The sequence below is a fragment of the Pseudorasbora parva genome, chromosome 11 (genome assembly GCF_024679245.1).
Source record: "Pseudorasbora parva isolate DD20220531a chromosome 11, ASM2467924v1, whole genome shotgun sequence".
In the NCBI taxonomy this organism is placed as follows: domain Eukaryota; kingdom Metazoa; phylum Chordata; class Actinopteri; order Cypriniformes; family Gobionidae; genus Pseudorasbora; species Pseudorasbora parva.
This window is the reverse complement of record NC_090182.1, coordinates 45,915,741-45,938,894: the sequence shown is the minus strand read 5'-3', so window position 1 is coordinate 45,938,894 and position 23,154 is coordinate 45,915,741. Positions and strand designations below refer to the sequence as shown.

The following is a 23,154-nucleotide window of genomic DNA, read 5'->3' as shown; positions in this document are numbered from 1 at the left end:
ATTGCATGTCAAAGTCATTTTCATGGAAAGTCTGTTCACCTGGTGGTCATATTTGCAGCTGTTTCATCCAATCTGTGATGAGCGGTGCTTCTCTGCAATTGCATTGATGTAACAACTTTACTAATCAGCGATTGGTTGTTTGTTTTAGAAGGCGGGACTTATTCTGCCATATTTTGCATTGCACGTTCTCCCATTCATAAGTAATATGAGTGAAACATCATTTCCCTAGTTTTGGAGACTCAGCTGACATTCAAACACTGCAAAAAATGCTTTTCTTTTGCTGTCTTGTTTCTAGTCCAAAAATCTAAAAATTCTTAAAACGAGAAGTATTTACTAGATGAGCAAAAGTGATCGTCTTGTTTTGGGAGAAAAATAACTCAAAATTAAGAGAGTTTAAAATAAGCTAAATCTGCCAATGGGTTAAGAAAAATAATCTTAAAACAAGATTATTTTACTTACCCCACTGGCAGATTATTTAGCTTATTTTAAGCAAAATTCATTTTAAATTATTTTTACCCAAAACAAGACAATAATAAAAAAATGTAAGAATTTTGAGATATTTAGACTAGACAGAAGACAAAAATAGTAAGAAATGCATTATTTGCAGTGCAGTAAATCTGCTGATGAAACATAAGATATTTCCCGCCAGTGTACGGCATTTCTAATCCTGATCAGCCGCTGATAAGTGTCCATTTCAGTCCGCCCGCACAGACAGCAGACGGCTCGCCAGATCTTGCAGCAAAGCTGTGTGTACACACCACTTGCGTCCTCACACACACCACACACTGATTCTGCAGTGCTGACTTTTCTCTTTTTTGCAGCAGAAACAGCTGATAAAAGTCCAGAGGGAGAACCTCACAGCCCTACAGCACATAATTATGAGAGAGGAGACAGAGACGGAGAGATCTGCCATTGCTGCTTGCTTGGGACTAAGGGGATGTTGTCAGGGCAGGAGGGCAGAGTGTGTGTGTGTGTGTGTGTGTGTGCTTGTTTTTGTGACATATGAGGACACAAATGTGTATAATGTCATGGGTATGACACAGGTATTACAGGAGAGGGTGAAATATGAGGACATTACCCATGGCCCCACTTTACAAAAGGCTTATAAATCACACAGGAGGAGTTTTTAGGAGAAAGTAAAAATGCAGAATGTTTCCTGTGATGGGTGGGTTTAGTGTGTGTGTGTGTGTGTGTGTGTGTGTGTGTGTGTGTGTGTGTGTGTGTGTGTGTGTGTGTGTGTGTGTGTGTGTGTGTGTGTGTGTGTGTGTGTGTGTGTGTGTGTGTGTGTGTGTGTGTGTGTGTGTGTGTGTGTGTGTGTGTGTGTGTGTGTGTGTGTGTATTTTTGGCTTGAAGACACATGAGTGTAAATGGCAGGACAGAGCATTGCACAGACTCACAGTCAGACTAACACCAGACGTGACATGAATAAGGAATTAATGCAACTTTCACAATCGCTCTGTTAAAGCATGCATTCATTAGTGGTGTGTGTGAAGACGGGCGTCACTGTAACTTTGAGGGTTGGTGATTTGAATAATCCTCTGACAAAATCCTAATGTAATCATGACAAACTATGTATTGTTGGAAAGGTTTTACACCCCTGAAGATATATGTATCCATTGTTTTATGATAAAAATTACACGATGACAGTAAAATAGTAATTTATGACGAGAGTGCCCCTCAAAAAAAAAATCTACATCATAACAGCAGTTGTATCCTTTAACTACTTTATAATGAAAATCTTTTCTTATCTTGACAAAACACATATAATTTGAAAGGTCTGAATCTCAATGTTCCATATTTGGTGACTGTTTTATGATGGAAGGGATATTTGGACAGAAATTTACAGGAAAATACATCAAATAAACAATCAATGGAAATTGAATGACCCCCGGTGGCTATTTTTGGTATAGCGCCTAAACAAAATCTCATGGGGACTTCAATTTTTGTGATATCAACTTCAAATTTGGAACACAATTTGGTTAGACATGTGGCTTTGATTTCATAGTAATTTTAGAGTAAAACATTTTTTGTAAAATATTTATTTTATATAAAATAAAAATATTTTGTACTGTATATTTCATTTTCAATTAATGTAAACTTCCATAACTTTTCTATTATTTTCTATTTTTAAATGCTTTCACTTAAGCAATAATCTGAAGCATTCATGAATTACAGCCCTTTAAGTTTGGATAGTGCATTTTCATGAATATTCTCTAAAAGGGGGGTGACTGTTAAGGGGTTAAAATGGTGTGAAGTTCTGCGTTATTGTTACGAGTCGGCGTGGTGCAGCACCGATGGGTTTATACACACAGTGCCAAACAAAGTAAACATAATAACATCGAGAACGGTCACGGAGTGCAGGGGAGTGTGTTTTTGTCCTATAGTTTGAATCAGACGACGAGGAACAGAATCTCATCACAGTTCATTTCAACATAAATTCAAAGCATAATAAATGTGAAAATACAGGCACACAAGACGACAGAAGCATCTTTCACAATCGCACCGCATCACTCTATAACTTACTCACAGATTAGAGATTTAAAGGGATAGTTCACTTTGAAATTAAATTTTGATATGTTTTAGCTTACCTCATGGGCATCCGAGATGTAGGAGTATTTGTTTCCCCAGTAGTTTCAATTTTGATCATTTTAAGTCAAACCGTTGTTGTCTGTGCCTCACATAATGCAGGTCTATGGTCACCACCTCCAAGAGCACACACAGAGAAGTCCAAATGAAACAATCCCCCATCGTAAGTACACACTGATGGCCTAAGACACAAAACGAGCGGTTTGTGTGAGAAAACCAACAGTATTTATATTGTTTTTACCTCTTGTACACCACTACATCCGACTGATCCGAGGGCGCGCGTGTGTGTTTCCTGTTGTGACATTCGCCCGTTCTGGCTTTAGTCTGCGCAAGCGCGGAAAGCGCCGGAAGTGGATCTCTCGCACGTGTACGTCTATTATTGTTTACACAGAAATTTGGGAAGTGTTACCTTTCATAGCATATGTTGTCACGAATGGAACATAGCAATGCCACAACTACCATAGTTGTGAAGAGACCATAGACCTGCATTATGTGAGGCACAGACAAGCGGTTTGACCTAAAATGATCAAAATGGAAACTACTGGGGAAACAAATACTCCTACATCTCAGAAGCCCATGAGGTAAGCTAAAAAATATCAAAATTTAATTTCAAAGTGAACTATCCCTTTAAACATACAGCAGTTTATTATTTTTATTGCAAAAATGACACAAAATAATTCGATACATACAAGAAATATAAACCATCTTTCAAATCAAAAAGTATGTAAAAAGTTCAAATCTATTGAACAATAAACCTAAAAGAAAAGGATGTAGAGAGAAGAGAAGAAAAAGAAAAGAAAGAAGAGGGCAAAATAAAGAAAGAATATCAAACATGGCACAAATGATTGATGTTTTCATTGCTTTCGTATCAACAGAAGTTGAAATTGTATTTAAATACATCTTCAGTTCTTCTTTAAAGAAGTTAAAGTGGGGTTTACTTTCAATACATTTATGGATGTGAAACTTTCCAAAAAATAAAAGAAGGTTTATACCAAAACTAGCATCAATTAGATTATTGTCTTTGACATAAAAGCCAATAAGAACGTGTCTAAATGAAGTTGTAAAAAATCGTTTGGCCAATCAGAGCATCAATTTTATTCCAGAAAGATCGAGTAAAAGGACATTCCCGAAACAAATGGTCAACAGTTTCAGAAGAGGCTTCACAAAAAGAGCAGCGAGGATCAATATCACTTCTGGATGTCTTTGAGAAGGACCGGACATCTCTGAAGGATTTTAAAGGATATTTCTTTACCTTTATCTGTTAGAAAGAATTTCTGAGGAAGTGACCAAACATATGACCATTTAATGTCATCTAAAAGGTTATTCCAATAAGAAATGGAAGAAGGAGTTGAAGTGAATAAGGATCTTATTTTGTAGTTGAATTTCTGCACTGAAAAACAAACAGATAATGCATGAAATGATCACTGGTTTGTTCTCTAATATTTAATATTATCATGTGTGTGTGTGTGTGTGTGTGTTTATTTGTAGGAGGCCCAGCAGACGGACAGCTTTTTCCTGGAGATCAGATCCTAAAAGTCAACAATAAAGCCATAGAGGATCTTTCCCCTGAAAACACGGAGCAGATGATTAGGTGATATATATACTATATACTAAATAACTTTGTCGTTTTGTCGTTGGCTTGTATTTATGTACGTGATGAGGTCATGGTTTTGTAATGATGTCATTGTTTTATGCTCCGCCCCCAGGGAATGCCAGGACTCTGTAACCATGACGATCCTCAGAAATATGACGGTGTGTACCGCAGATTCCTAATCCTTTTTTTCATTTTTTGTTTTTTTTATATTTTGAAACTAAAAGATTTTTTTTTGTACTGATAATAATAATAAACATAATGTTAACACTTTATTTTAAGGTTCAGTTATTAACTAGTTGCTTATGATCATGTATATTACTATGATATTGTCTGTTTATGAGCACTTCTAAAGCTCATATTAATGCCTTATTCTGCATGAGCTTATTCTACATCCCTTAATCCGACCCAATACCTAAACTTAAACGCTACAAAAACTACCTTACTAACTATTAATAAGCAGTAAATTAGGAGTTTATTGAGGCTAAAGTCGTAGTTAATAGTGAATATGTGTTCCCCATACTAAAGTGTTACCATAATAATAATATTAATAACAGTGGCGTAACTTTGTTTTAAAAAGTGGGTGGGACAGTCTCAGGAAAATGCATATAAATAGTATATGAGTGTGCACTCTCGTGGAATATACGTCAAAATGAGCTTTGGCGTGCATGATACACACTTTATGGCGTATTATAAGGGGGTAGCTTTGCTAATATGTTATATATAATAATGTTATATCAGATGTAAAATAGGTACAATAACAAATTTCTGAAAAATTAGTATTAAGATGTCCAGAAATCAATTAAATAGTTAATTTATTGATATAGATCTCGTTTAATTATTGTATCTAAACACAATATAGTATTAGTGCCAAGATTTTGCACGTGAATAAAGGCATAGATTTGCACACTTTGCTCATAATCCCTGGGCTAGTCTGGTAAACTTGTCAAATGTTCTCGTTTCTAATCTGCCTCTTTCTCATCAAAACCGAATACCATCAGGGGTTGTTCATCAAGAGCAGGGACAGTTTTTGTGCATTTTGTTTCGTGATCTGACTGGAACAAACAGAAAGTCTCTGCAGCGGCGTTAAGCGTTCGATTAAAGCGCTCGTCTGTGTGAAGAGCCGCGAGAGAAATCTGCAGCACTGATAGCAGCGGCAACAAGCGCCTGATCGCCTCTTATCTAACAAACCAATGAAATGATGCTCTTCTAGTTAACCAGAGATGTTGTGTTTGTATTAGTTGGGTTCATCTGTGAAGCAAGATGTTTCAAAAAGTGGTGGGGACATCTCCCACCCGTCCCACCCACAAATTACACCAATGATTAATAATAATAATAAATATAGCTGCAAGCAGCAATTATCAGGGTCAAGCACAACAGAAGCAAACAAAGAACCCAACAGCAGACCAACTGCATAAATAGTACTTTTGACATTTTGGAGACAATTTTTTGCAACCCATAAATTTTTTAAACCCATAAACACATTGAGTTGTATAGAGCCAGTTTCCTGTTTTCTTCAGTTATTGATGGAGGATTTACTATTTACATGTGAGCAGAAAGACTGAACCCTTCTCCAGAGGAATCCTTTTATTTATCATATTTAATAATGTGTGTGTGTAATAATCAGAGATGATTATTATAGGCTCAATAGAAAGTTCAAAATAACAGCATTTATCTGAAATAAATAGCTTTTGTAACATTGTTCTACCATTTAAATGTTTGGGTCGGTAAGAATTTTATTTTAAGAACTTAAAGGAATTCATACATTTATTTAGCAAGGATGCATTACATTGATTAAGTGACAGTATAGAGATTTATAATGTTACAAAAGCTTTTTATTTCAGACAAATGCTGTTGTCTTACACGTTTTATTCATCAAAGAATCCTAAATATATGTTTATACAACTGTTTCTTCACTAATAATAATAATCATAACTGTGTGTTGAGCATCAGATCCTCATCTGAGAGTGATTAGTGAAGGATCATGTGACTCTGAAGACTGGAGTATTGATGATAAATTCAGCTTTGAGCACAGGAATAAATCACACTCATTAATACAGAAACATATATTCAAATAGAAAACCGTTATATTATATTTTAATAATATTTCACAATATTACAGCTTTTTGTGTACTTCTAATAACATAAATACAGCCTTGGTGATTAGAAGAGTGTAACAAAGTTCGATATAATGAGGAAGGAAGAGGACACGGGGGTCGGCTGGACGGTTGATGCTTGTCTCTTTATTTTCTCTATAACTCATAAACACACACTCAGGTGTGGAATCACATAAACACGATCACACGATCACTTCCGGGTCGGCACTTCCGGCTTCCGGTTACTCAGTCTCTGTGGGGGTTTGGCATCAACCGTCTGATCTCTCTCTCTCCCCGATCTCCGGTTCCACCGATGTTTTATACCCTCTCCGCGCTCATTACTAGAACGAGAGACAGGTGTTATTAATCTGCTTCCAACCCACTCACTTACCGCTTGTCCCGCGGCTCTCTCTCCCGCTGCAGACCTCGCTGAACCACGCCCCCCTTGCCACAAAGAGACTTCTTAATGAACATTAAAAAATCTTCCCGATCTAAAACGTTTGACCGGTAGTGTGTGTAAAGCGCTTCAGTGCCCATGGGTGTGTTGAACGCGTTATATAAATGCAGTCCATTTACCATACACAGCATGCTGCTGAAGGCCGTGCATTAACTGTGCAATAAAACGTTTTCCCAATATTTTCTTTCTCCAAGAATTACAGATGGAGTCATTAAAGGGATAGTTCACCCAAAAATGAGCGTGTGATGTTTATCTGCTGACCCCCAGGGCGTCCCAGATGTAGGTGTAACAGCAGATAAACATCACAGGCTTTGGGTGAACTATCCCTTTAAGAAGCTATAATTATTCAATCGAATTTAATCCGAATTCCACTCCTAGTGAGTCCTATGAATGTAACCTTGAATCTCACGCACAGGATTCAGAATTTATAGAAAGCTTGTTTTTGCTTTCAGAATCCGAAGTCTTCATTCATAACGGCAGAGAAGAGAGCTCGCCTGAGAAGAAACCCCGTTAAAGTGCGCTTTGCAGAAGAGGTGGTCGTCAACGGACACACTCAGGTGAAGCCACACACACACATTTGTCTCTGTTTTCATCAGAATATTAGCCTGCCGTGGTCATACTCAGCTCCAGTCAGAATATGAGTCTGCTCCTCCATTGGGCTGTGATTATGGGGCGTGTTTCAACCCAACCAGGAAAGACCTCGATTGGACAGACCGACAACCAATCAGAGCAGCGGAGCGACACATAACGTTAGTTGTCAAATGTCAACAGAGCTCAACTGCACTGTGTTGCCAAGTCCGCGTTTTTTTCTGCGGGTTGAAGCGACCTCATTTATGTGATATATAGACCCATGAGTGTGAATTTTATCAGCAACCTTGCCAAAATAACACACATTGTACCCCCAAACACCATTTTTAGCTATTGGGCTTGTTTTGGGCTAGTAGTTGGTGGATTTTTTTGTAGAAACTTGGCAACCCTGTCTGTACTCACACCGGAATAAGTAACGTTAGAAGAAGAAGATGAGTGTAAACAATCTTTTCCGGTGTTGTAAAAAAACTGTTTACGGATACATAGAGTACTTTCCCCAACATGATCATCATTTCTGAGAGAAACTGTGAAGTTGAATACAGATACAAACAAGCTCTCCATTCAGGATTGAACAAATATTACCCAAGCCCATTTAATGGCGTGATGATTATGTTACTGTTGATCATCTGTCCGTCATCGTCTAAAGCCCACCCTGATGATCTCATTGGTCAGTTTCTGTTGATCATCTGTCCGTCATCGGCTAAAGCCCGCCCTGATGATCTCATTGGTCAGTGTCTGTTGATCATCTGTCCGTCATCGGCTAAAGCCCGCCCTGATGATCTCATTGGTCAGTTTCTGTTGATCATCTGTCCATCATCGGCTAAAGCCCGCCCTGACGATCTCATTGGTCAGTTTCTGTTGATCATCTGTCCGTCATCGTCTAAAGCCCGCCCTGATGATCTCATTGGTCAGTTTCTGTTGATCATCTGTCCGTCATCGGCTAAAGCCCGCCCTGATGATCTCATTGGTCAGTTTCTGTTGATCATCTGTCCGTCATCGTCTAAAGCCCGCCCTGATGATCTCATTGGTCAGTTTCTGTTGATCATCTGTCCGTCATCGTCTAAACCCCGTCCTGATGATCTCATTGGTCAGTTTCTGTTGATCATCTGTCCGTCATCGTCTAAAGCCCGCCCTGAGGATCTCATTGGTCAGTTTCTGTTGATCATCTGTCCGTCATCGTCTAAAGCCCGCCCTGATGATCTCATTGGTCAGTTTCTGTTGATCATCTGTCCATCATCGGCTAAAGCCCGCCCTGATGATCTCATTGGTCAGTTTCTGTTGATCATCTGTCCATCATCGGCTAAAGCCCGCCCTGATGATCTCATTGGTCAGTTTCTGTTGATCATCTGTCCGTCATCGGCTAAAGCCCGCCCTGATGATCTCATTGGTCAGTTTCTGTTGATCATCTGTCCGTCATCGTCTAAAGCCCGCCCTGATGATCTCATTGGTCAGTTTCTGTTGATCATCTGTCCGTCATCGTCTAAAGCCCGCCCTGATGATCTCATTGGTCAGTTTCTGTTGATCATCTGTCCGTCATCGTCTAAAGCCCGCCCTGATGATCTCATTGGTCAGTTTCTGTTGATCATCTGTCCGTCATCGGCTAAAGCCCGCCCTGATGATCTCATTGGTCAGTTTCTGTTGATCATCTGTCCATCATCGGCTAAAGCCCGCCCTGATGATCTCATTGGTCAGTTTCTGTTGATCATCTGTCCGTCATCGGCTAAAGCCCGCCCTGATGATCTCATTGGTCAGTTTCTGTTGATCATCTGTCCGTCATCGGCTAAAGCCCGCCCTGATGGTCTCATTGGTCAGTTTCTGTTGATCATCTGTCCGTCATCGGCTAAAGCCCGCCCTGATGATCTCATTGGTCAGTTTCTGTTGATCATCTGTCCGTCATTGTCTAAACCCCGCCCTGATGATCTCATTGGTCAGTTTCTGTTGATCATCTGTCCGTCATCGTCTAAAGCCCGCCCTGATGATCTCATTGGTCAGTTTCTGTTGATCATCTGTCCGTCATCGTCTAAAGCCCGCCCTGATGATCTCATTGGTCAGTTTCTGTTGATCATCTGTCCGTCATCGTCTAAAGCCCGCCCTGATGATCTCATTGGTCAGTTTCTGTTGATCATCTGTCCGTCATCGTCTAAAGCCCGCCCTGATGATCTCATTGGTCAGTTTCTGTTGATCATCTGTCCATCATCGGCTAAAGCCCGCCCTGATGATCTCATTGGTCAGTTTCTGTTGATCATCTGTCCGTCATCGTCTAAAGCCCGCCCTGATGATCTATTTGGTCAGTTTCTGTTGATCATCTGTCCGTCATTGTCTAAACCCCGCCCTGATGATCTCATTGGTCAGTTTCTGTTGATCATCTGTCCGTCATCGGCTAAAGCCCGCCCTGATGATCTCATGATCACAGTCAGTTTCTGTTGATCATCTGTCCATCATCGGCTAAAGCCCGCCCTGATGATCTCATTGGTCAGTTTCTGTTGATCATCTGTCCGTCATCGTCTAAAGCCCGCCCTGATGATCTATTTGGTCAGTTTCTGTTGATCATCTGTCCGTCATTGTCTAAACCCCGCCCTGATGATCTCATTGGTCAGTTTCTGTTGATCATCTGTCCGTCATCGTCTAAAGCCCGCCCTGATGATCTCATGATCACAGTCAGTTTCTGTTCAGCCATAATTACTGCTCTATGGATCGAGTCCAGACCCAACGGCCCGAGCTCAACCGGAAGTCCGCCATATTGCATATTGCTCATTCTCCCATTTATAATATGATATACTATAGTAAATATGTGTGCATCATTTTTCTATATCTGAAGTTTTTGCACACACTGTTTGCAGGGAAACTCTCTTCTCTTCCTGCCCAACGTTCTGAAGGTTTACCTGGAGAACGGCCAGACCAAAGCCTTCAAATTTCACAAGACCACCACTGTCAAGGTTTGACATTATTGTTTTGGTTTCTGTTATATCAGTATATATCAGTATTCGCTATATGTATATTTTCTCGCGGAATTAGGCTACCTTTGGGGTGTTTGTCATGTCCGCGGGTTGAAGTGACCCTAATTATGTTATATTTAGCTCCGAAAATGCTAATTTTAGCAGTGAACCCTGGCGAAAAAACATATATTTTACCCCCCGGAATGCTTTTTTTTTTTAAACCAGGGATACAAAAACAAAAAACAAGACAGATTGGGCTTGTTTTGGGCTAGTTTTGAGTTGCAATTGGGCTTTGTTGTGAAAACCTGGCAACCCTGTCAAGGGTTTTTAAACTATTGTGCCAAGGACCCCCAAATATGATGAACTTTTATATGGGACCCCCTTCCTAAAATCCATCTATTTTTATTTAGGCCTATGAAAAACATTTAAAACTGTTAGATAAATTGTGTGACATTATAAAATAGACAAGGAAGTTTATTTATATAGCACATTTCATACACAATGGCAATTCAAAGTACTTTACATGGAAGTGAATTAAAATAGGGATAACAAATGCATAAAAATAAGAATACTATGTGTACAAATTTAAAATAAAAACAAGGATAATTAAAATAGTTGTGAAGAGAATTTAAAAAAATAAAAATATAATGGTGATAAATAGATCTCCATCTGATTGAGTCTCTAAATTCGGGTACTCCTGTCTGAGATGGAGCAGGTTCGCAATGTCTCCTGGCCCTTACAAGTCGGTCCAAGACAAAAAAATATTGTTTCCAAACTTAATAAATTGGCTATAGCCTACTTAATGATGGATGTAAAAACCTAAAGAAGAACATTTTTCAGTTACAAATTATTTGTATAAGCATCTTTCACAATAAATGTATGTAAGCAGCGCACGTACTGCGTTACAACCCCAGTGAATGAGATAAAGGGGACTCAAAAGAAAGATACAAAGCAAACTTTTACACTTCTGGAAAGTAGCCTACTATGTGGCGAGTAAGGAGAGAAACATTTAGAATGAAACAATGTTTGGTAGACTTTATCCATTTTGGACCTGTAACGTTTGTCCACTGAAGAGGCGAGGTTGAGAACCCAAATGCAGTTTTATTGAACACTTAACATAAATCAAAATCAAAACAAAGACTTGGCTAAACAAACAAAAGACTAGACTTGACTAGACATAAACTAACACTCACTGACAGCGGATTACACATGCAAAACCAGGAAGTGCATGACAAAACATGACAGTGGACATGAAAACCTTAAAACATGAAACCTACACCAAAACACCCTGTGACAGGACCCCAGTTTGTAAACCCCTGCTCTATATGAGCTTCACCTTCTGTGGGATCCAGAGCGATGCCGTAGGGGTCCGTCTGTTATTGTTTGATCTTAAAGGGTTAGTTCACCCAAAAAATTTAAATTCTGTCATTAATTCCTCATCCACATGTCTTTCCAAACCTATCAGACCTTCATTCATCTTCAGACACAGATGAAGATATTTCTGATGAAATCCGAGAGCTCTCTGACCTCCATAGACAGCAGTTTAATGAACACTTTCAAGGCCCAGAAAGATAGTAAAGACATTGGTTCAACTTTAAAGGGTTAGTTCACCCAAAAATGAAAATTCTGTCATTTAATTGGACACCCGTCAGACCTCCGTTCATCTTCACACACAGATGAAGATATTAGTGTTGAAATCCGATGGCTCAGAAAGGCCTTCATTGACACCAATGTCATTTCCTCTCTCAAGACCCATAAAGGCACTAAAGACGTCGTTACAAAGCCCATCTCACTACAGCGGCTCTACAATCATTGATGAAGAGGCCAGAATAGAGTTAGTGCGCAAAAAACACTAAATAACGACTTATATAGTGATGGCCGATTTCAGAACAAAGCTTCGAACCGTTATGAGTCAGTGAATCGATTCATGATTCAGATCACGAGTCAAACTGCTGAAATCACGTGACTTTGGCGATCCGAATCATGAATCGATTCACTGATTCATAACGGTTCGAAGCTTTGTTTTGAAATCGGCCATCACTATATACGTCTTTATTTAGTTTTTTTGTTCACAAAAACTATTCTTATACTCCCGGTTTCTACTGATACAAAGCCATATGCTAAATCGCTGAAGTAACCCTTTAATTAAACCGTGGTCGGAGAGCTCTCGGATTTCATTAGAAATATCTTAATTTGTGTTCTGAAACACAAATTAAGATAATTCCAAACCCTTACGGGTTTGGAACGACATGAGGGTGAGGATATTCATATTAAAACTCATACCTGGTAATGTTTGCCCTGATATCTTGAATTTTAGCGGCATTTAACTGAATTGTGTGAGAGCAGTGAGATGTTGCCCTGATTCATGTTCGCCACCAATCATTGTTACTTTATATAATATGACCTTCACATTTAAATCTCAAAATTGTGTGGCTGTTGCATTGAAGCTGTCTCTGTGTGCAGGATATCGTGTTGACTCTGAAGGAAAGGCTGTCCATTCGCTCTATTGAGCATTTCTCACTGGTCCTGGAACAGCAGTATAGCATCAATAAACTGCTTCTGCTGCACGACGATGAGCTCATACAGAAGGTACCTGAGTTTTGCCACCGCAAGCAGCACATTTGCTTCAGTCTGTACCGCGTACCATTAATCAAACACATTACACACCTGCAGTGCCTCTCTCTCAGATAGCATACGGAAGTCTGGTTCATATTAGTGAATTTGGACAGTTCATTTCAGTCAAGGATCAGCCTTCGGTTTTCTTAAAACCACTTCAGCTCTGCACCCCCCCCTGGACCCACCCGTGACCCAAAATTTCATCATCATAATCTTTTTAAAGGGGTACTTCAGCGCTGGGAAGATGAATCTGTATTTAAACTGGGTCATCAATGCAGTAGAAATGTGAAATTATTTTTGAATTTGGTGTCTTCTAGACTGAGAAAAGACAGAAAATGTATTTTTGTCCCATGGGGATGAAAGACTACAATTCCCAGAATGCTTCGCTGCCCTGTGAGGCCATTCCCAACACCACCAACTTGATTACAGTGACTGAGTTAGAGAAGACACTACAATTAAAAACTGAACGTGTCTGTTCAATATAATGAGTGAGTCACCGCGCGAGTATCACAGCACTGAGCACTAACTGCAGGAGTGATGAGAGCTGAGGTAATCGCGACTACACTCGCGGCATACATTCACAACGCGAGTTCAGTCTGGCGCGTTTCATTTCATGCCTTTACAAGCTTAACTTTCATAGAAATTAATTTGAGAAGTTAAAAGACTTACATTGCTCACCATAGCTCCGTTTAAATGAGTGCCTGTAGCTGAGCTGAGCTCTCCCTGCAAGCAGAGTGTAATCTCCCATCCCCCATGCGCGGATTCAAAACATGAGGAAATGGCTCCCTCTGCTGGCTGTAGTCTTTAGCCTTTGGGCAAACGTTCCTCCTATGATGCAAAAATCGTCATTTTGCATCATAGGAGGAATTTTTCCAGAAATAAAATGCATAAATCTCTTGTCTCAGGGAGATATGAGGGGGAAAAGCACAATAATTTGAATATACTCCAGGGTTTCTACTGATACAAAGCCATATGCTAATCGCTGAAGTAACCCTTTAAAGAATCTATAACTCGCGCACCACAAAACTAGACATATATGGTATCATTTGAAAGATTAGAACCTCAGCTTTCTTAATAACCCAATAACTTCTGCATTTATATTACATAGAAGAAAATAATACAGTCTGAATTCGACCCCCCCACAATGACCCCCCCCCCTTGAGAAAATCATGCAAATAATATAAAATGTAATATTTTTATCACACAAACACACCTAAAATAGACAAGTCATATATCAAATGAAAGCTTAATTTCACAGATCCAATAATTTACAGTAAATGTATTATCAAAAGATTCACAAAGATGGAAATGACTCCTTTGAACAAGCAAACACATGAGTCATATTCCTGTTCGGATCACAAGCTCGTTGTAAAGCTACAAGCCTCAAACGCTATATCAGCTTGTTCCTTAGGTTGTTTGCTTCAAAATGAGACTATTTTTACATGTCTGTGAGCAAGCATCAAACGACACAGTAATATGTCACCGATGTCCAGATCAAAACATGTGATGCAGACAAATACTCTTATTATTACTAGTTTTGATTGTCGATGTTAGCCACGATTTTGATGATGTCATCACATATTGCATCATGCTACATAAAAGCTGAGAATCTCAGCTCTTTATAGACATGCGGATCATGATTCTAGACCAATCAGAGCACGAGATCTCCCTTTACAAAGTTGAAGAGGCGGAGCCTTCTTTTCGATTTCCTAGTGGCCAGTTGATGTCAATGCAGATGAGGAGGAGTTATTAGACACTTTGGTCAGATAAAGCTCAATGACTTTTATTTGCAAGGAGATATCAAGAAAATAATTTTTTTAGTGCCAATTTATAGAATCAATAGAAACTTCCAAAAAGCTTGGATCCCAAAATGATAAAAAAAATATAGATTTTTAATTAACAAATTAATTACAAATAAATCAAAATATTTATTTTGTATCTATGTTTATCATAAGATTGTAAATAGATACAATATAATATATGCAATATTATAATATATGCAGAGTTTTTTCTGTAAAATGAGACCATTTCTATCAATTTACTCCAATGTTTGTGGGTAGGGCACTCTTTTAAATTCAGATATTCCTAATTCTCAAAAAAATGCAAAATGTGCTGCAGAGCTGAAGTGGTTAATGAAATCTAAATATTCAATTGCTACATTAATCTGTCAAGCTTTGATTCTGTTGTAGAAATTCTTACTGCGTCTTACTGTGCTGTGATTTTCCAAATTAATCATATGGTTTGTTAATTAAAGAAATAAATATATGACTGTCTTGATTGTAATTATCTAATGTTTTGTCAGTAAATTAAAGCGCCCTATTTTATTTTATTTTTTTTTAATTAATTCTTTTTTTTTATTGATTTTTTCCAGGTCCATTCAATACAGCGCCCTATTTTAACGACCTGAGCTCATGGTCTGAAGCGTGTCCCAATCCACTTTTGCTAGTTTAACAACGAAAAAAAACAGCCAGTTTAACAAATAAACCCGGCACTGATCCGAAAGTGTTGTCTCTCGTCTGTTATTGGGTCATGGGTGTTGTTACGACCCACTCGTTCGAAGTCGCCACATAAAAGGGGGATCGGACAAGGTCAAATCAGTGAACATTATTTTATTAAAGTGAAATAATCTCATAACTACGGAAGCTTATTGCATTCACTTGAGGAAAAAAAAAATCTACTCTGTTTTTCTGAATTAATGACTTAATTATCTCAGAATTATGAGATACTTTTTTCTTGAAAAAAAAAAAAAAATCGACTCTGTTTTTCTGAATTAATGAGATCCCTCAAAATCCTCCCAAGAGCTCTGTTTTAGCTGGATTGCATGGAAGTAAACATGTCCCGCCTTTCAAATTTAATCCGGATTTATTTTACTTTGGGATTTATTTTTTCTTTGGTTTGAGACATTGTCTTTAAGTAATAAAAAATTGTATTGTTTTTAGTGCGTCAATTTTGTGCAGACACCTCACGACAGCAGAAAAGAACATCCTGATGATCTGCTTGACATTGCTATTGCACTGATCCAGTATTTTCAACAATTGCCTGATTGTCTCTCGTGTCACCACGTAACCAGCCTGAATGCATTTCAGATGCATCATCTTAACACGATCACATAGTAATGCGTATCAATAGTACGAGTGTGAAATCGTGTCTTATGTTTATCGTCTGGAATGTATATTGTGTGGAATGTATACTGAGATAATGCAAGTGCTACGCAGTCTTTCGCGTGCATATGATACGCACTTTATGAAAAACTGTGTACCATATGCACACCAAAACTCATTTTGGCCTATACATTCCACAAGATTGCACACTTGTACTATTTATACGCATTTTCATGAGATCGGGCTTGCAAAGCATACCATATCTGATATGGAGAAACAAAATTGACGCACTAAAAACAATACCATTTATATTACATAAAGACAGCAGCAATGTTTCCAACCCAAAGTACAATAAAACTGGATTCAAATTGAAAGGCGGGACATGTTTACTTCCATGCAATCCAGCTAAAAGCAGGATTTTGAGGGATCTCATTAATTCAGAAAAACAGAGTAGATTTTTTTTTTTTCTCAAGTGAATGCAATAAGCTTCTGTACATAACAAATAACCAATATTAACAAACAGAAATCTAGGAGTAACCAATGAATGAATTCACTGAAAAAAGTTATATACAGCTCTGGAAAAACATTAAGAGATGAAGATATAATCCGCATTTTTTTATCATCTAAACCATGTTGCAATTTATAATCCAAAGTAACTTAAATAATGCAATTAACATCAAGCACGCTGTTCATATGGTATACAAGCCCAAGTTTATTTGTATTTCACACGCCAGTTTTAATTTAGGCTTGGTGTTTATAATAAATGCGAGTGCCACTATAATTTATGTTTGTATTATGTAAATGATAAAATGTTTATGATTATTTCTACATTATATAAATTATTTCTTAATAAAATGTGATGATGTGATTCTTTTTCTCTCTCTTAACAATGCAATTTTTTACATATAGTCAAATACGGTAGTTAAATCACTTTAGATCGTGAGTAGCTTGCAGTTGCAGGTGCTATTGCATGCATAAAGAAACCATTTTAATGCAAGGTTTACAGATATGTGTAATTTTCTAGCACTTATATAACTAGTTTTCTACAACGCACCGCTGGAGTGTGTTATAAACTGCTCGGTCATGCTTGTGCTGTTTCAGGTGGTCCAGAAGAAGGATTCGCACGACTACAGGTGTCTGTTCAGGGTCTGTTTCATTCCCCGGGACCCGATGGAGCTCCTGCAGGACGATCCTGTGGCCTTCGAGTACCTCTTCCACCAGGTCACACACTGATTATGTGCAGCTGCAACTTTGTCAAATATGGGAAAAAATTATGTGTTTTGAACATTCAAGCATAAAAACCTATTCTAGTAGAGCCCAAAAACAACACCAAGATTTTGTAAAAGGGCATATGTCCTCTTGAACTATAGTAACCCTGTTTTGTGTGTGTGTGTGTGTGTGTGTGTGTGTGTGTGTGTGTGTGTGTGTGTGTGTGTGTAGAGTGTGGCAGATGTGTTACAGGAACGCTATGCCGTAGAGATGAAATGTAACACAGCGCTGAGACTAGCCGCTCTGCACATGCACGAGAAACTGGCGAGCTGCGGACAGACGGCAAGAGCATCTGTTAAGAGTGTTGTGTAAGAGCGCACAGAGACACTCAGAAATACTCCTGCTACATTATAAAACAGTCGCTTAATGCATGTGTGTGTGTGTGTGTGTGTGTCAGTAAGGAGTTTGGTTTGGAGAGCTTCATCTCTCCCACGCTGCTGAGGAACATGAGAGAGAAAGATCTGCGGAAAGCTCTCAACCACCACATGAAGAAGATCCAGTCTCTGCTAGAACCACGGCAGAAGGTGTGTGTGTGTGTGTGTGTGTGTGTGTGTGTGTGTGTGTGTGTGTGTGTGTGTGTGTGTGTGATTAGCCATCCAGTAGATATAATACCTCAAATCATCCGAGTTGTTTTTAGAGAGATGTGTTGTTATTGTTATTAAGAGTATGTATATACAGTATATATATATATATATATATATATATATATATATATATAAATCAGGCATATCATTATGACCACTGTCAGGTGAAGTGAATCTCTTCATCACGGCTCCTGTTAGTGGGTGGGATATATTAGGCAGCAAGTGAACATTTTGTCCTCAAAGTTGATGTGTGTGAAGCAGGAAAAATGCATAGATCAGTCAGGGTGCTCATGCTGACCCCTGACCCCGCCAAAAGCCCCAACAGTGGCACGTGAGCATCAGAGCTGGACCACGGAGCAATGGAAGAAGGTGGCCTGGTCTGAGGAATCACGTGTTCTTTTACATCACGTGGATGGCCGTGTGTGTGTGTGTGTGTGTGGCTTACCTGGGGAACACATGGCCCCAGGATGCACTATGGGAAGAAGGCGAGCCGGCGGAGGCAGTGTGATGCTTTGGCCAATGTTCTGCTGGGAAACCTTGGGTCCTCCATCCATGTGGATGTTACTTTGACACGCTCCACCTACCTAAGCATTGCTGAGACCATGTTCAGCCTTTGATGAAAACGGTATTCTGGTGGCTGTGGCTCTTCCAGCAGGATAATGCTCCTGACACAAAGCACAAATGCTTCAGGAATGGTTTGAGGAGCACAACAACCAGTTTGAGGCGTCGACTCGGCCTCCAGATTCCCCAGATCTCAATCCAATCGAGCATCTGTGGGATGTGCTGAACAAACGAGTCCGATCCATGGAGCCCCCACCTTGCAGAAGGATCTGCTGCTAATATCTTGGTGCCAGATACCACAGCACACCTTCAGGGGTCTAGTAGGGCCCATGCCTCGACGGGTCAGGGCTGTTTCTGACCAACACAATATTAGGAAGGTGGTCATAATGTTATGCCTGAAGGGTGTATATTAGTACTGTCAATCGATTCAAAATTTTTTACTAATTAAACATTTATCAAACACTTAACAGTCTTCACTGCATAAATTATAAATCATATAGATGAATCCTTATTGAAAAACAGCAGTGGGATTATAAGGCTGCTGTCACTTTAAGAGCTGCTGTATGGCTTTATGACACTATATATTTTTTTCATTAGTTTCCATTTAAGTCTCAATTTAAGACTTTATTTAACTAATTAAAGTCGAGCTTATGAGGATACTTGACAAAAGCAGACATTTTGGCATAATTTTGTGTTTTTGTCTCTTCAAGCGCTGTCTGAAGCGCTTTTCTATTCGCACTAGTGTGTGTGTGTCATACAGTCGGATATTCACTGACGCGCCAGTACTGCACTGCGTCGTGTTTTATGTCTTATCGTGTGTGAATGGTTAAAAAGCATTTGCAGTTATATAGATTATATCCTGCACATTTTAACAAACATACTGGGTCTCATTCTAAGCTATACGATAAACAGATATATGCGTATGTACAGCTGCTAATGAGTGTCTGTAATCTGGGTCATTATAAAAGCTGTTTATTGTGAGAAATGGTGAAAGACCTTATATGGAGATGTGTGGGTGTGTTTATGCAAATGACTAAACCTGTCAGAGTGCATTTAGGCCACACCCACACAATCCAAAGCTTTCCATAGGCTGCTTTCCGCAATAGAAAGTCAATGGAGACGGTTGGTTTGTTCTCCCCCCGGTGGGCGTGGCTTTCAGATTATGACGCGTGCCGCTCTGTCTCTATGCGGCCGCTCATTTACGAACGATGGTTAAGAACAAATGCGAACAGTTTGTGAATTAGGTCGGATCTTTTTTGTGAGAAGTTCTCCTGTGCGTAAAAATACAAAATAATCCATGCAAATATTAGTGAATGAGACCCATTGGGGTTTTCTGTGTTGAATTTGCTTACTGTGCACATCATACATACTGCAACAGTTGTAAGAGCCTCTTTCTCTCTCTCTCTCGCTCTCTCTCTCGCTCTCTCTCTCGCTCTCTCTCTCTCTCTCGCTCTCGCTCTCAGGTGATTTCTATGTCTCAGGCCCGGTTGGCTTATCTGACCCAGATGGCGGAGCTGATTTCATACAGCGGGAGAAGCTACAATGCCACCATGCTGGTGAGAGACTTCTGTCCATCTGCCACATTCAGCGGGGATAGCAAACAGAATCTGCGGGGCACAGATACATTGGGTTTATTTTCCTCTCGTCACACTTTTTTTTTTTTTTAAAGATAATGTGATGCTGGATAAAATCTTGTCAAGCATCCTCACATTTTTAAGCATGTTATATAAGCTGGCTGTTCTAGGGAGCGAGAGATTTGGATAAAATAGCAGCATCTCTAGCAATGACATAAAAATAAACCTTGAAATGCCCTGAAGCCTGAGAGTGACTCATTAAAGGGTTAGTTCACCCAAAACTGAAATTTGTCATTAACTCCTTACCCTAATGTCGTTCCACACCCGTAAGACCTCCGTTCATCTTCCCACACAGTTTAAGATATTTTATATTTAGTCCGAGAGCGTATGCAAGTGTATGCACACTATACTGTCCATGTCCAGAAAGGGAATAAAAACATCATCACAGTAGTCCATATGAGACATCAGTGGGTTAATTAGAGTCTCTTGAAGCATCGGAAATACATTTGGGTCCAAAAATAACAAAAACTACGACTTTATTCAGCATTGTCTTCTCTTCCAGGTTTTTTTCATAATCCTCAAATAAAGATTTAAACGGTTATGAATCAGCTCATTGATTCATGATTCGGATCGGCAATGTCGCGTGATTTCAGCAGATAGACCCGCGATGATCTGAATCATGAATCAATACACTGATTCATAACTGTTTGAATTTAGAATTTATTCCCTTTCTGGACATGGACAGTATAGTGTGCATACACTTGCATACGCTCTCGGACTAAATATAAAATATCTTAAACTGTGTGTGAAGATGAACGGAGGTCTTACGGGTGTGGAGCGACATTAGGGAGAGTTAATGACAGACAGTTCATTTTTGGGTGAACTAACCCTTTAAGAAGACCTGGCTCAAAAGAATCACTCGTTCATGAATCAAGACTACTTTGGATATTTTAATGATCCTCAGTTAAAGAGGAGCTATCATGCGTTTCTCCATCTTCATCTCTTTAGTGTGTAATGTTTGTGTGTGATCATGAAGGCGTTCCTCCAGCTGGAGTTCTTCTCTATATCAGTGTCAGTGTTTCTGAACTCATTGTAGTCTTGAGTTTTCAAACACGTCACAATATTCCTCATTTAATAATTCATACGCAGAATAAAGGGGCGGGGCCTGTTGAGTTAGTTAGTAGTGTGATGATTGCGGTTATTGTAAGGGGCGGGACATTTCCCAAACACTTGACCAATCAACACACTGCTCCAGCCGACCAATCAGAGCACAGTGTGCTTTTCAGGAGGAGGGGCTTCATAGAGACAGGAACTAAACAGAGCGTTACTGACAGACTGGGAAGAGACGAGCTGCAACAATGGAGAATATGAGGAAATAATCAACATTCAAGCAGGAAAACCTGCTCTAGTAGAGCCCAAAAACAACATTAAGACTCTGTAAAAGGGCATAAATATATCCATTATATGTTGATGAATGTATTTTTTTGGTCAGAGTCAGATTGGAGGAAATGTGTGTCTTACAGCTGCAGGACAGAGAGTCGTTGGTGAGTTTGCTGGTGGGAGCGAGATACGGGATCAGCCAGATATTAAACCACCAGCTCAACATGATCTCCACCATCATTGACTTCCACTACATCACCCGAATAGAAGTGCTCTCAGAGTCCGACAGAGTCAGCATGGTGAAGATTTACCTGCAGGACATCCAGGTGTGTGTACTTCTGCCAACAGATGATAATAAAATGCTGAAACTGTACCTTTAGTAACATACAGGTGTGAATAAACACCTTGGGACAGAAATGTGTTTTTATCTCTCCCTTTCTATACATGTAAACTATCAGACCATCTCTTTCTCCTGCAACTTCCAGCCTATAGCCCTGTTAATGGAGTCCGTAGCAGCTAAAGATCTGGCCTGTCTCCTGGCTGGATACTGCAAACTGCTGGTGGACCCAAACATCAATGTTTTCCGCTGGGGACCCAGACCTAAAATGCGACGCATTCCGGCGGAAGAAGGTAGGAGATTTGGGGAGGATGTGTCATTAAATGATAATTGACAAAACCAGGGTTGGGTATCGTTTAGATCAGGGGTCCCCAAACTATGGCCCGCCCCCACATTTGGACCGGCCCTCTGAACAATGCCAGAGACATATTTTGAAAATTTAATTACATTTTTTTATATCTGTATTTGATTATAAAGGTTGGCTTTCAAACAAAAATTTCCCTTAGTTATTAACTAAAATATTAACAGCGTGGCTTAATTATTTGTTAGATTCACCCACCAATAGAATCGCACATTCAATAACGTTTCATCGTGATCGAGCAACTGTGCAAACCAGCAAGAAAATTCAGCTTGCTATCTGTGAGCAAACCTTTTCTCGTATGAAACTGATGAAAACTCTGATGAGATCAAGACTCACTGATGAACATTTGCATCAGACTTTAAGACTGGCTGTGACAGGAATGGACCCTGACATCGAACTTCTCACCAGCCAGAAGCAAGCCTACAGTTCACACTGATTAACAATAGGCTATACATAAGTAAGTAAATGTTTTGATTGCAATAGCCTAGATATTAAACATATTTATTTTTTACATGCTTTTTTAAAAGGCTGTATATCTCTTTTAAAGTAATACTCATTTATCTGTATGGTGCATAACAATATAATAAACTAAGCATTAATAAATACATTTAAAATCATAATAAAAACTCCACAATAATAATCACTCTGGCCCATGTATTTTTCTGTGACCGACCAGGCCCCCCATTAAAGAAAGGAACAATAATGTGGCCCTTACAGGAAAAAGTTTGGGGACCCCTGGTTTAGATTTAAAAAAAGAGCCACAAAATGACATTAACTCTTTCCCCATCAGCGTTTAAAAAACAAAAGTTGCCAGCCACTGCCAGGGTTTTTGATCATTTTCGCAAAAATGCAATAGCCCATATAATATTTTGTTGTATGAATATACGAGCATGCAATATATCAAAAAAAAAGAAAGAGCTGACCCTCTGAAAAAAAAAAAAGTTTATTCTAGCTTCATGCATTCCTTGAACAAACTTTAAATATTAACTGATGGTTGTCAAGTTGATCTTTATAAAATTATTCTTCAGTTATTTAATTTTTTTAAATAAACAAGAATTTTCCCAAACAAATATGTTCTGAGCTTAATGGGATCTAAAGGGACAAACATGTCCCCATT

At 39.2% G+C, this 23,154-nt stretch overlaps 2 protein-coding genes across 4 annotated transcripts in view; one reads left to right on the top strand and one right to left on the bottom strand.

The window, feature by feature from the left end:
* The window catches only part of gnpda2 (glucosamine-6-phosphate deaminase 2), a 469,370-nt gene that overhangs the window by 66,015 nt on the left and 380,201 nt on the right, over nt 1-23,154 (bottom strand). The gene's annotated exons all lie outside the window — the stretch shown is intronic.
* The window catches only part of frmpd1b (FERM and PDZ domain containing 1b), a 76,605-nt gene that overhangs the window by 46,951 nt on the left and 6,500 nt on the right, over nt 1-23,154 (top strand). For 2 of the 3 annotated variants that reach the window (XM_067458103.1, XM_067458102.1), the window contains exons 5-15: nt 4,075-4,177; nt 4,293-4,338; nt 7,183-7,287; nt 10,159-10,254; nt 12,718-12,843; nt 17,073-17,192; nt 17,412-17,548; nt 17,638-17,764; nt 19,849-19,941; nt 21,483-21,665; nt 21,798-21,969. In XM_067458103.1, coding sequence (XP_067314204.1) covers nt 4,075-4,177; nt 4,293-4,338; nt 7,183-7,287; nt 10,159-10,254; nt 12,718-12,843; nt 17,073-17,192; nt 17,412-17,548; nt 17,638-17,764; nt 19,849-19,941; nt 21,483-21,665; nt 21,798-21,969 — 1,308 coding nt within the window. The remainder of the gene's footprint in view (nt 1-4,074; nt 4,178-4,292; nt 4,339-7,182; nt 7,288-10,158; nt 10,255-12,717; nt 12,844-17,072; nt 17,193-17,411; nt 17,549-17,637; nt 17,765-19,848; nt 19,942-21,482; nt 21,666-21,797; nt 21,970-23,154) is intronic. The other variant, XM_067458104.1, reaches the window with a different exon arrangement.